This window comes from Pelodiscus sinensis, chromosome 3 (assembly GCF_052426305.1).
Source record: "Pelodiscus sinensis isolate ZL-2025 chromosome 3, ASM5242630v1, whole genome shotgun sequence".
NCBI lineage: Eukaryota > Metazoa > Chordata > Testudines > Trionychidae > Pelodiscus > Pelodiscus sinensis.
The window spans coordinates 130042292-130056911 of NC_143054.1; the positions used below are offsets into that span (position 1 = coordinate 130042292).

Below are 14620 nucleotides of genomic sequence, written 5' to 3' on the forward strand. Positions count from 1 at the left end.
AGCATGCATCATACCACTAGCAAATCATAGAGTGATAATTTCAGCCTTTTCTCAGTGTTCCTCTCTGAGCTGGTTTATATTAGATCATATGATTAGTCCTCTGAACCTGATTAAACTGTCTGTCTATGTATGTATTTCCACAAAAACATAGTACTACTCTGTCTTCCCTGGAGTACCCTCCTGTTTCTTCTCATCTTCATGTGCAGTTCAACACACTCTTACACTCTTGTCATCTCTTACCATCTCCTCCTTTTCCAGTTTTCCATCTACTACAGTCTAGCCATCACTCCCTTGCTTTCCCAGCTTTTACATTCTTCACACAACATCATGCTGTCTATAGAATTCAAAATAGTATGATAAAATATATGTAAGAAAGACCTATATGGGCAATAGCTGATGGTCTCAGACTGCCTTCATACAGTGGTAACAATTTATGGAAACTAATTCCATACAAGTGAAGACGAATGTACAGTTCTTTCTACACAAAAACTCAACTTGTTACTTAGTTTCCAAGGAATGTTCTTTGCATTGGGGTGGAGACTGAGCTCCTGCTTTTCACCTTGTTGGCATGCAATCTAACACAATAAGTGAATGATGCTAACCAGAGAGGTAGCCTCCTTTCCACCTCAGATATGTTCTAGCCAGGTCATTATTCTCTATTACAATTCAGTATTTGTCAAATAAAGTACGGAATGTTTTAATTTAAACTTTGTTCACTTTGCCTTTACATGATATGTAGGGAATATTTTACAAAGTACATTTATTAATTCACATTTTGAACTAACAGGACAATGGAGTGAATGTTATAATATCTCATATTAGTAGGGACACATGTAAATGTATTTTTCTACCATAGTTATGCATATACAGTTGAGCACTGGTCCTCCGTATGGTACTTGTTGCTGGCAAGAGTAAGTCTCAGGTCTGACACTGGGTTCTCCACGTACAAAAAATGCTACACAGGTATCTGTCAAACACAAGCAGTTTATTTCCTGACAGCTATCAGCTGTGCTCCTTAGCTAAAAGAAAAACAATATGATAGGAAAAGTGGCATTTCTTACATCCTTTTTGCTAACCAGAGAACCTGTCGGCTGTGGATGAAGTGAAGACTGTCTTAGCTTCCGAGGCGCCGGTACCCAAAGCCCTTCGGAGAGGTCCAAATTGCCGTACTCTGGTGCAGCTTTAAATACTTTGTCTCTACCTTGTTTGTGGCAATTTGGAAACTTCCAGGGGTTACTCATTGCTTGTTCCAGTCTGTTACTGTATTGCTTGTCCTTTGACTTTGGTTACATGATCAGTATATTTAGGTAAACAAGATTATGTCCTCACCCTTATCTACAATTAGTTCTTGCTACATGGCATATATTCCTAGAGGCTTGCTTCTGGCTCATCAGTAGTAGGGAAGAGGGTGGGGAATGGGAAAGGCTCACCACCCCTATACTTCACACATACAGAGTTCTTCCACAATTGACCCCTACAATACTGGTTTTATCTTTTTCTGGGCATCAGAACCTGAGATTAACAAAAAAAATTTGAAAGAGTGGCAGAGTTTTATCTTTTGTCCACAGGAGAGAGACAAAAAATTCATGTGCTTAAAGCTTATAGTAAATTTTTACAGAAGCCAAACTGGAAAAGATACTTTAAGACTTGGGAAGTACAGCACATTAACAAGGATAAATGCCACCAGTTAAAAAAGACAAATTGTTCAAGTAACAATGAGAACTAATGTGGCGATTCTTGCATCAGTATTTGCACACAATTTCCTATTATAAATGCTTTTGCATTTTTACATTTTTGTTATCTCCAGGTATTTGTGTTAGCTTTTAAAATAATGTAGTGTACTTCAACACTAAGAGATTTATATCACAAATAAAATATCTTTTGCAAATACCCATGAATTAACAATGAGCTAGAAGTATATTTCTGCAATCAGTATCAAATGCATGAACAAATTAACTATTACACTACATGAAATAATTGACTGGAGGAAGAAAAGAATTTAAATCATAAAAAAAAAAAATTCAACCAGCACAAGATAGCAAGATTAACGTCTGTATCAAAAGCAATTTAATATAGTGAATCAATGAATATATTATTTTAGGATGCCTAATGTTATGATTATGACACGTGAAGAAGTCTCTGTGAACAATTTAGAATTTTTTTCAAGTGCTTCAAAAGACATTTATATTTTTGTAGGATTTAGAAATCTAATTTGTGAGGAAGAACATTCTGGTAATGCTCATGTGACTATTCCATTCATGTAAGCAGTGCATTGCAAATCCCTCATTAACTTGAAGATTATTTTTCCCTTGAAATCATGAAAAACATCTCTTGACAGCCTTTACTATCAAGCTGCCTCACCAAACTGCTGCTGTTGTTGAGATAGGGAATGTCTAGAAAAATTGGTTCTAAGTGTGGGTGTGGAAGGATGGAGCAGCCAAGAGAAGGTTAACAACTGCCAGCCTGTCACATGACAGGGGACTGAAGGAAGTTAGATGAGTGTGGTTACGTAAAGAGCTTCAGAGAGTGCAGCTGGTGTTGGCTAGAGGAGTGACTTTTTTTTGTGTTACTTCAAGTTTTTGTGTTTAAGTAATAAATTGTGTCCACTTGGTGAAGAATACAAATGGTTCTTTCAGCCTGAAGATAGAAATAGATAGAGGCCCTATTGAAATGACTGGGGAGATCAGTCCAGACACCGTAGCAGCTGTAGCAGTTCTTTGAACAGAAGCAATAACAGAACAAGAACAAACAGCAACAGTAGCTTCAACTTCAACCACAGCACTTTGTGCTCTAACTGTTGGCTCAGGATGTCTGGAACTCCCAGAGGAGCGTGGGAGGAATCCTTCACTAAGATGGGGCTGGAGGACAATCCTGAGGCCTCTGTGCAGATCTTAGAACAGGTGGCAGGTGCCAGATTATTTTTTCTTTTTTGCCATGAGTCTGCCAAGAGATCAGACGACTGTGCTTCCTGCCTTGAGTGTGAATTGGTGGCCTCCTGGCCTGCTCAAACAACTGCCTTATTCTCTGTCCTGATGGTGGATGCTCCATTCGTCAGATTGAGGTGGACCTGGTAGGAACTCAAGGGCCAACTTCCAAGTGGATGCAGTTTTATCTTAGTAACTGTGGTCTATACCTGTTCCCTTGTGCTTTGCATTGACATAGGCTGTAGCTAAATGAGCTACTTAAATTATTTTCTGGAGTAGAGATCCTCATAATGGTCTTAACTAATTAGGGCACTGTTTTATGCCACCAATGCAATCCAGAAAATTTCTCCTTAACATATGATCAATAATGCTGTAAAAATTTGACTACTAAATCTCAGAACTGAGATAAAATGCTGCTGTATTTATTGCTCACAGTCTGTGAGGTCCCATGCTCTCCTATGGGCATCTCAATTATTCAAATTATTATAGGGGAGACAGCTCCAGTGCATCTTAGACCTCTGGGCTATGTCTACACTGACAGCTTCTTCTGCAAGAACTGTTTTGCGGAAGAGTTCTTGCAGAAAAAGTCTTCCAAAAGAGCACGACTACACTGGCATGTGCTTTTGCGCAAGAGATGTGCTTTTGTGCAAGAGCGTCTATGGCAGTGTGGACGCTCTCTTGCGCAAGTAAGCTCTGATGGCCATTTTAGGCATAGGGGTTTCTTGCACAAGAAATTCATGTTGCCTGTCTACACTGTCCTCTTGCGCAAGAGCTTTTGAGCAAGAGGGCTTATTCCTTGTGGGGAGAGGAATAACTCTTCCAGAAAAAGCCCTGTTTTCTGACTGTAAATTTACTTGCGCAAGAACACACTTGCAGTGTAGACACCCGGCAAATTTTTGCACAAGAACAGCTGTTCTTGCACAAGAAGCCGCCCATGTAGACATAACCCTGGTGAAAATCTTGGTGCGAGTAAGGTACTATGATACAGAATGTGATCCAGTATCTGTGGGCATGACAAGACATGGGTAACTGGTTTTTGCAGCATTCCTCAGAATAGTTTTATAATAAAAATGTGAGATATAGGGGCTCTCAACCAGATGATAGGATCCTTCTGCTGTTTTCCTCAGCTAAGAGCAAGTTGTTTGCAAAGTGGCAGCCTATGGTTGAAGTTGTGAGGTATATGAAAAGTGGATTATGAGCTTGCTTTATTCAGGGGAATCACTTTGTCCTTTATTATTTCATTGGTATTTTTCTTTGAATAATAGGACCTTGAGGCAAAGGCCTGAAGCAAACATAAGCATTGTGCTATTCTTTCCTAATTTTCTGTTTAATGTATAAAACTAGCAGATTTACTTGCTGTTTCTTGGGTCCTTAATTCAATTACTTTTTTTTAAATTAAAAGAAAAAATGTACATGATTTATTTGAATGACTGTATTTTTCAAAAAAGAAGTGTTATTTTACTAAGTTAATTTTATTTCACATATCTTTAAAAAAGGATTTTTATTTTTTTCTGTTAAATTTTTTTAGTATTTTTTTAAAAATGGGAATTCCATTAAGTTTGTTTTTTTCTTTATCCCTATGAACTCTTATTCGCTATGTTTTAACAAAAAAGGGCTGTATTGAATTAGGTTTTCAATAACATTTTCTTTTGCATTCAAGTTTTAAGCATTGATTTAACTGTGCCAAAACAAAGCATTGCTCTAAATTTCTCTTTTTTACCTCTTTACTTTAAGTTTTATGAGAAGCAATCCTATTCCAGGTTTATCCTATTTTTCTGGCTCATCTTGGTTCAGTCTCTTTCAATATTTGGTAAATTATGTTAATGTTGAGGCCTGTACTTGCTTTGGAGTAGGTGTCTTTTTTATTTGTTTTTTATGAGAATCAATCCCATTCCAGGCATATCCCACTTTCCTGGCACAACCAAACCCTTATGTTGTTTTCATTAATGTTAAGAGGAAGCTGTATACTGAATTTTGTGATCCTACTCTCACTGTTTAGGAGGAGTTCTTGATCGAACAGACAGACAAATTCTAAAAAATATATAGTGGATAATATGCGCGTTCCTTCTGTCTTTTTGTTATGAGCTCATTACGTGAAACTTTAACCTCCTGATAGGGCTAAACCATATACATATGAATACATTTTGTTGATGCAGTGTTTGTTTTAGAAAAGTCTCCTACTGTTTCTTGTGTTGCAATTGGATTTCTTAGCCATTTAACCTTAGTTGCTACTAAAATCAGTTTAATTTAATTTTAGTATTTTTAAAGTGTTTTATGTTAAAGATGAGTACAATTTGTACCTCTGCAGAGAACATAGGCTAGTAAAACTGAAATCTGATCAACCAGTATAAGGTTGGCTTCTCAATTTTGTTCACACCAGTTTTATGCTAACTCATTGGGGTTAAAGTGACTGGAAATAGGGATGTTAAGTGGTTAACCAACCCTTGGCAATGAACTCTAGTGGCTGCCAGCTGTTCCAGGCTGGAGCAGTGGCAGCCAGCCGTGCTGTGCCAGAGTAGCCTCAGCCGTGGGAGGGGTGGAGGACAGTGAACTGTGCAGTGGGACCCCCGGCACGGTGGAACCCCACGACTGCACTGAGCAGTGGGCTAGATGGCAGCAGCTGAGTCAGAATGGTTATCCAGTTAAGTGCTCTTGTTTAACTGGTTAACTGTTTTAACATCCCTACTGGAAAATCAGATGACAAATTATAAAATATGTTCTTCAATAATGCTCAGCTGGATTTTGTGTAGACAATCTCTCTCTCTCTCTCTCTCTCTTTTTTGATCTGAGGAAGTGGGTCTGCCCACAAAAGCTCATCATCTAATAAATCATCTTGTTAGTCTTTAAAGTGCTACATTGTCCTGCATTTTGCTTCTCTCTCTCTCGTCACTCATGTGTTTGACTACCAAGCTAATGTTTTTACTGCTTACCCCTTTGTTAATCATTTTTGCATTGAGGGGAAGTACAACAGTGTCTACAGCATTCTTATACTTCCTTCAGTAAAAATAAATAAATAAAAAATCAGTACTCAGTGTTTGTTGCTGTTTTGATTAGTTGTGCTTGTACCTTTTTTATATTAGGAAAAATTGGATATAGGGATAAGAAAGGAGGTTGATGGAATGGGAGCACCTGAAATAAAGTATGGGGACTCAGTATGCTACATACAACATGCAGACGCAGGCCTCTGGCTCACATACCAGTCTGTTGATGCAAAGTCTGTAAGAATGGGATCAGTGCAACGCAAGGTAAGACTGTGAATAATATACATTTCCATTTACGCTCAACTTTGTGCAGCATGGGAAAAATGTGAAGAAAATAAAAGGCTTCTGAGATTTTCTGCATCACAAATATTTGATGACTAGTGATAATGAGCCTTTTAGGTTTTATCAAGTGTTTTATCTTAATGTTAACTACACTTTGCATGGTGAAATGAGATCTCTATCCCCAAGTTTTTTGGCAGGGTCACACATAGACAGTTGAAACAGTCAACTCAATTGTTTAGTGTTGAGTATGCATGTGGAGATACACTTTAATAGATAATTTTAAAATAAACTTGGCTCACTTTGAATGTTTGTCTGAAATAGCAATTTATTTGAGTGAATTCGTCAGATAATTGCACCAAAACAGTTTTGTTTTTCTGTTTTTAAATTTATCTTTAATTATTTAACAAGGAAAGTGGCAACAACAACAATGTAATATAACTGAGATTTTATACTCACACACACAATCAGGAAATTTGGTTATAATTTGCACAGCAACTTGGACAGAGAGCCTGATTCTGAATGCAGTGGAAAGATTACTACTGAAATCACTGTGCATTGGATCAGGCCTGAATCAGCCAAGTAATGGGAAACAATAACTTGGAATTTTTTTATTCTTGTGCATATAAAATCTTAAGCATAACAGTGCATTGAAGTTGTTTTCACATATGCTGAACTAAAACATAGCTCTCTTAAGAAAAAGTTTCAGAAGGATAGCTGAGTTAGTCTGTACAGGATAAACTTAAAAATCAATAAATAGTCTTTAAAGTGCTACCATACTATTTGTTGTTTTTTAAGAAAAAGTGTGTTTTCTGTATGTGTACAACATTGTTTTACATTTAAAAAAAAGTATCCCCAAATATTTACAATGGAACATAGATGGTGTTTAAGAATGTTAGGCTATATCTGTGTTTGCTAGTTTTACTGCAAAAGTTCATGTTTTTGCAGAGAAACCAGGTTAGCGTTGTCACTGGAAACTCACATTTTGCCCTGAAACTGCACCACACAAGCAAACCACCCCAACTAGAGTCTTTTTTTTGTTTGTTTGTTTTTTGCACTGATACTTTTGCGCTGATATGCCGGTGAACATTCTTGATTGCTTTTACCAATCTAATTGCCCTCCAAAGCGGTCTCAGAATGCAGAGCAGGAGTGGCCGCTCTGTGAAACTCAGCTGTCCTGCCTGCTGGTATGTGGCCTTCTCCTTTAGTTCCATTTTGACAGCCAGTGCTGTCATGCCTCCAGGACACACATTATGATAAAATGCTTCTGCTTACTCCCACAATGTGAATAGAGGCAGGCAGACAGAATGTGATGTGCACAGTCTGGGAGGGAGGCAAGGGTGGATATCCACGTCTTCCCCTCCCACTACCACAGAGCTGATTGCTTTTTGTGGCTATCACACACACAGTCACAGTCATGATTTACTTTGTGTCCTGGAACAGTATACTGTGGGGTAGCTACTATAATGCACTCCACTCATTGGTGATCCAAGTTTCTCATATGTAACCTGTGACATGCTCTGACACCTGTGGGAAACAATGTGCACACAAACCAGCGCTTGTAGCACTTTTCTATCACTGACAGAATTGATATGGAAAACACTCCTCATGTAAATACATAGATTTAGTTACCTAAAATTCTTAAACACACCAGTATCTATGGGGTTTAAAACCTTTAAAAAGATAGTAGTGATCCATGATCATATGTAGGTTTTTTTCTGAATGATACAGGCAGGGGGGAAATAAGAAAGGGGTTGAGTGATTGGTTTGGCACCAGGATCAGCAAATAATCTGTTTCTGAAAGTGGCTGAATTTTAGAAGATGGATAAGGGGAAAGAGCTTATTGCCAGACATTTACTTTCCTATGGGGACAAAGCCACAGACATTCCAGATATGACCTCAATATGGAAAACACTGACTTTTGAAGGCTTTGAAGTGGTAGCACTAAAACTGTCATGGAACTGGTCATACTTTAATAATACCAGAGTATAACTGGGTACCAGGCAGCAAAGTTCATGCTAATTTGATTTTAATTAAATTTGTTTTGTGTATGTTTGTGTTTACTCTAGCCCTTCCTTCTCTCAATATATTTTACAAATAAGGAACATGCAATTTCCTTATGTTTCTCTTTGTGATGGCTGATATTTGTATTGCAGGCTATAATGCACCATGAAGGCCACATGGATGATGGTTTGACCTTGTCCAGATCTCAGCATGAAGAGTCCCGTACAGCACGAGTCATTCGTAGTACAGTCTTCCTTTTCAACAGGTTTATCAGGTGTGTTCAAATGTGATCCTATTTCATCCTTTCTTTTCCTTTCCTATGTCGTACCCCAAATGATCATTCACATCACAGTGAACAATTTAGCTTTGAAAAAAAGAAAGACCAATATTTGATCATCAATCAGCAAAGAGGAATGGACAGAAGAATTGCTGTCCATTTATATTCTCAATTTTTAAATCTTTTTTCTCTTTAACATTGATACACCTGTATAACCATGATACGTTGACATTAGGATTCTAACTAAACATATAAGAAAAATTTAATCTGCCAGAATTTGTGAGGCTATAAAGCAGACTATGAGTTGCTTTATTTTCTAAAGATAGTTAAAATATAGTAATATCATATAAAAAACAAATGGATACTTTTTTTTGCCAAGAAAATCAATAATGTGATTACATAAAGTAGTAATAGTATATTACAATAACTGTTGTAGATGGGCACTAATTATTGTTAGCTTCGTTCCTACTTAGAACTTCTGTATGATTTTGTTAGTACTGATTGTGGGAAATATTGAGTGTGACTGCATTTTGGCTGGTATGCTTGTATATTCTTTTTCTTGCTGTAGCCAAATTATATGAGAGTTTTTTAATCAACACTAGCAAGTAAAGTGATAAACTTGCTGTTAGCTAAACCATGGCTTTCAAAATAATTTTATGAAGACGTGAAGGGAAAACCCCCGATTGTTTATTTTCATATAAATTTGGTAGCACAAAATATAAGCTTATTCTTTTTCTTCACTAAAATCTCCCATCTTTTACATTTTTCAGTGATACTACTAGCTCAAGACCATTTGCTTATAGATAGTTTGCCAGGTGTGCACACTACTTTATGCTGGTTAAAAATAAAGCTAGAACAGGCAAAGCACTGTTGTCTTCAGGCCTTGGATTGTGGGTATGAATGTACACTCCTTCATGGTATATTTGCAGCTGTTAATGTTCTTAGCAGGCTATGCCACGATCACGTCTGAACCATGTGCCCGTCTCATTAACTCCAATGACACTGCTCTCATGCTGCAAGTTAGGTACATCTTGCTGAGTTGAGGCATTGGACCCTAATAGTGGGTGACATTAATAGAAAGATTATTGCTTAGGGTCCAATCCAGCTGCCATTGAAGTTAATTGCAAAGTTTACTTCAAAGGAAGAAGAAACAGGGCTATAATAAGAGTTAGTTAAGTTTTTGAGTTATTTACTGTAACTGAAATCCTTCATTGGTAACTATGCCTCCTACTCCTACATGATTCCTTCAGAATGTTTTCCAGCTCTAGATATTTGTACAGAGTATAAATGACCTGACAATATAGAAATATGCTGATGAGCAGCTGTAAAAGTTTTGTTTTCTTTGTTTTGTCCCTGATATTTCCAAAATTATTTCAAATATGGAGGTGAAGCACCAACTAATATCTGTTCTGGTTATTTAGAAAAGTTGAGTGGAATTGATACAAGTCTCCTTAACCAAATCTCTTTTCTGAATGCATTTGAATTACCATTGGTTAGGAAAAAACTTTGAGAGGACAGTGTATTTTTAAGAGCAGAGAACTCAGGTCTGCTTTTAAAGCTGTGAAGAGAAAAAAAAAAAAAAAGACCATGACAAATCAATTCAATTTCAAAGCTTAGAGGAGTGTTTGCAACTCACTTTAGGGGCCTTGATGCTCTCAGCAAGAAAGTGAAGTCTTCCACAGTTGACTTGCCCATTGAGTCGGTCAGTTTGAGCCTTCAGGACTTGATCGGCTATTTCCACCCACCAGATGAACATTTAGAACATGAAGACAAACAGAACAGGCTAAGAGCACTGAAGAATCGACAGAATCTCTTCCAAGAAGAGGTAGATTTTTTTTGGCATTCTTACCATACTTCCCGTGTTATTTGTATGCTAGTAGGGTTGTTTTTAATTGGTTTGACCTAACAATTACATTTTGAGTAGCTGAGTGGCTTGTGGGAAACCCAGTTTTAGGAACAACTATAGGGGTTAATTTAATAGAGGGGATACTTTTAGCTTTGAAAATAGCTTCTGGGAGGAAATTTTTGATATTAAACTAGTTGTACTAGTTTAATATTAATGGCATCATTTTGAAAAATGTAATTTCATTGTGAGAGCTTTGCGGATGAGTCATATAACTGGCAATCTGTAATGCTTGGATCCCAGTTTTAGTACATTTCGGTTGTAATATATCAAATGTCAGAGTTTCAGTCATTTCAGTAATTGATTTGTATTTTGAGATGGGTGTACATCTGATATTAGACTTGCTTATCTAGGATATCCATTAGTTTTTTAGGGTCTGCTCCTGCTTATGATCTGAACTCATTTAGATTTCTAAATTTATTTCCTTCCCCTTTTTCTAAAAAAAATACTGTTTTCTGAATATCAGAATTACTGAATTTCCATAAAGGATCCTTGAATTATGACCTGATGTTTCCAGCTCAGTGCAATTAGTAATTACCATCATAAGACTTTTAGCTCCCTTTCTTTATCCAGAATTATGCCTTAATATAGCATGGTACTTAAGCATATGCCTTATGTGAGCTATCCTACTTACTTTGCTACTGCTAGTAATATTTGACACATTTAAATACCTTGCAGAATTGGGGCTTAATTATTAATTGAGCTTGATATTATTCAGCTATATGTTTTACTTTTGTAGTATCTTCTAGCAAATATGCTAGTGGCAAAGCACTGTAAAATATTCTATAGCATTTTCTTTTATAACTTTTCCCAAGTGATGACTGGCCGCATCTGCTGCTTATCTACTTGTTTTGTGGTTTTTTTTTAACATTTATTTTCCTTTATGCCATGTACTTTTGAGGGTCTTTTTTAATCTACATCGACGTCATTGCACTGAAGGGATACATTCTTCTCTGAAAACCTGAATTTTTTCTTCTAGGGTATGATCAACCTTGTCCTCGAATGCATTGATCGCTTGCACGTGTACAGCAGTGCAGCCCATTTTGCTGACGTAGCTGGGAAGGAAGCAGGAGAGTCTTGGAAATCCATTCTAAATTCTTTGTATGAGTTATTAGGTAAGGCTTATTGTGATTGATTGTTTGTTTAGGATATGTTGGTAGCTAAATAACTTCTTCAGCTGAAATGAAAATCTGAAACCAAAGACAATTGAAATTATCTAGACACTAGATACAAACTTCAGAAAAGGGCAAAAAAAATTATTGAGGTATGGAACGGCTATCACATGAGGAGAGATTAATAAGACTGGGACTTTTCATCTTAGAAAAGAGGACACTGAGGCTATGACGGACTATCGGAAGGGGGGGCTATGAGGGGTCTGGGGTGGGGTGGGAGGGGATGCCATCCCAGACCCCTCATAGCCCCCCCTTCCGATAGTCCGGCTCTGCCCCAGGCGTCCCCGATTCAGCCGCTGCTGGTCAGTTTCAGCAGCGGCTGAATCGGGGATGCCTGGGGCAGAGCAGCTGGGGTGCTGCTGGGTTGGTCCGGTAGTGCCGCCCCTCGGTGCTGCGAGACCAACCCGGCAGCACCCTAGCTGCTCTTGGGGACCCCTGGGACAGAGCAGCGGGGGTGCTGCCAGGTTGGTCCCATAGCGCCTGTCCCTCAGCACTGCGGGACCAACCTGGCAGCACCCCAGCTGCTCTGCCCCAGGCGTCCCAATTCAGCCACTGCTGAAACTGATCAGCGGCTGACTCCAGGAAGCCCGGGGCAGAGCAGGCGCTGCAGGACCAACCTGGGAGCACTCTAACTGCTCTTCCCCAGGTGTCCCCAAGAGCAGCTGGGGTGCTGCCGGGTTGGTCCCGCAGCCCAGAGGGGCAGCGCTACAGGACCAACCCGGCAGCACCCCAGCTGCTCTGACCCCGGCTTCCCCAATTCAGCTGCTGGTCAGCTTCAGCAGTGGCTGTATCGGGGAATCTGGGCACAGAGCAGCTCCAGTTGTCTGGCAGCCGGAGCACTTCTGGGTTCCTGATGGTGCCGGACCATCAGGAGTGCCGGAGCATTGGATTCCAGATCGATGGAGTTTTACTGTAATAGGTAGCAGGTTTAAAACAAAGAAAATGAGGTATTTCTTCACACAACTCAGTCAGTCTGTGGAATTTGTTGCCAGAGGATGTTGTGAAGACCAAGATTTTAACAGGGTTCAAAAAGAGCTAGATAAATTCATGGAGGATAAATCCATCAATGACTGTTACCCAGGATGGGCTGGACTGGTGTCCTTAGCCTGTGTTTGTCAGAAGCTCAGAATGGGCGATGGGATGGATCACTTGATAATTACCTGTTCTGTTCATTCCCTCTGGATGCCCCTTAGCATTGGCCACTGTTGGAAGACAGGATACTGGGTTAGCTGGGCCTTTGTTTGTGACCCAGTATGGCCATTCTTATGTTCTTATGTTGGAGAAAACCTTCTTTTTCACTCAGTGTGGCAGAATAACTAGATATAAAATGAAGTGAGTATGCCTTGCTTAAAGTAAACATATCTTGAAGAATCCATGATATTTGCATTTCAGTCTTGCAGACAGTTGAAAGAAATATTTCTGTTGTGTTGCCTAGATATCTCAGTCAGATGCTATATAAACACACATAAAGTTACAATCTCTGTGCTGGAGACACAATAATCATGATCAGTAGTAATTGCATAGCAAAATGCATGTACAAGTTTTTGTTTTGACATTTTACCATGATGTAACAAGCTTGACGTGTGCAATTATAATGTCTTCTGGTAAGTAATTCTTAAGTGCATTGGTCTTGATCTGGGAATGGTAGATTTAATCGCTGTGCTGTACTGAACTACAAAGTGTTGTTGAGTAATTTCCTGGGTGAGAAGGCAGAGTGAATTATTTCTATCTGTTCCTACAAACTATAGTTTTGTTGTTTTCCACCGAGTGTGTATGTAAACAAAGTGGTTGATATTGTCAAGATTCATAGTTTCTGAGATGCTTGGTCGTTTGCTTGTGGCAAATATTTCATCCTCAAGAGAGATAAATGTACAAACCTGTACCCAAGATTAGATGAAATATAAACCATAAAAATGACTGCAGTATATTCTGACAGAGGAGCTACAGAATGTGTATTCAGCCTCTGTCAGAAACATGTTTAGATGTTGTGAGTGTTTCTGTCATGTTACTAGGACATCACAAATTAAAATGGGCACACTTTGGTGATTCTGATGGTCTTGGTTTGCTACACAGTCACAGATTGGTATGAGACACTAATATTTCCTCATATGCTTAGTTGCAAAATAGTGATAAGATGTTCTAATTTTCATAGCTTCAGATGAGGAATTAGATACTAAGGAAAAATTACTCAAAATGGAATCCTGTATTGAAATGAGTTAAAAGTAGTAATTTCTCCTGAGCTGAACTTCTGATAAGATGTAGGAATGCTTAGTTTTTCTTTGTGTGTTATGATTATAGTTTGTTTTAGTATCTATAGTATGTGCTGTATAGGCCTATTAGAAGGCATGCTGCCCATCCTCAGAAGCTCCTAATCACAAAGTGTCAAAGTAAGGATACAGACAAGAGTACTGGGATGTGTTACTACATACAGATGAAGGGGCTGAGGTAGCAGAGGGCTATGTTTTGTTGGTAGAATGTTTGATAACACAGCATCTTAAACTGGGTTTGGAATATGGGAAATTTTGGAGGTGGAGTTTAGGTGTAAAACATCAGGGAATGAGAGGAGGAAAGGAGCAGTGAAAAGATTAGGGAGATCACAGTAGATATGATCAGTCCTTTTTGCAGAAAGCTGGTGGTAACTGGTGTGGAAAATGAAGAGGTATCTCAAAAGGTTAAGGGGAAGGCACTGAAGGCTTTCAGTAGGTTGTGGGTCAAAGAGTCAGTGGGGTAGTGAGAGTGCTATTTGAGCTAAAGGGATTATAAAATTGTAATGGATGGAAGACTATAGTGTCTTGACTTTATTTAGAGGCATTTGGCAAGGAAAAGAGGAATTGTATATTGTGAATTAATGGTAAGAATTGTGGTGAGAGAGAGAGAGAGAGAGAGGTAAATGCATCTCACAGGGTAGGGAGAGTACTGAATCAATGGGGAGAAGTGGAACCTGTGAAAAGGAAAGCAGTCATGGATTCTGATGGTCACAGAAGTGGCAGGGGAAGGCAGCAGACAGAGGACAACTATGAAATGCAGGAGGAGGAAGTGAATAGTGTTCAGTGAAAAGCAACTCTGTGATTGAGTGATCA

The 14620-nt window shown here is 38.7% G+C and overlaps 1 protein-coding gene across 1 annotated transcript in view; it reads left to right on the plus strand.

Moving 5' to 3' along the window:
- The window catches only part of RYR2 (ryanodine receptor 2), a 646972-nt gene that overhangs the window by 293486 nt on the left and 338866 nt on the right, over positions 1-14620 (plus strand). The window contains exons 13-16 of the mRNA XM_089777369.1: positions 6005-6169; positions 8341-8462; positions 10107-10290; positions 11348-11483. Coding sequence (XP_089633495.1) covers positions 6005-6169; positions 8341-8462; positions 10107-10290; positions 11348-11483 — 607 coding nt within the window. The remainder of the gene's footprint in view (positions 1-6004; positions 6170-8340; positions 8463-10106; positions 10291-11347; positions 11484-14620) is intronic.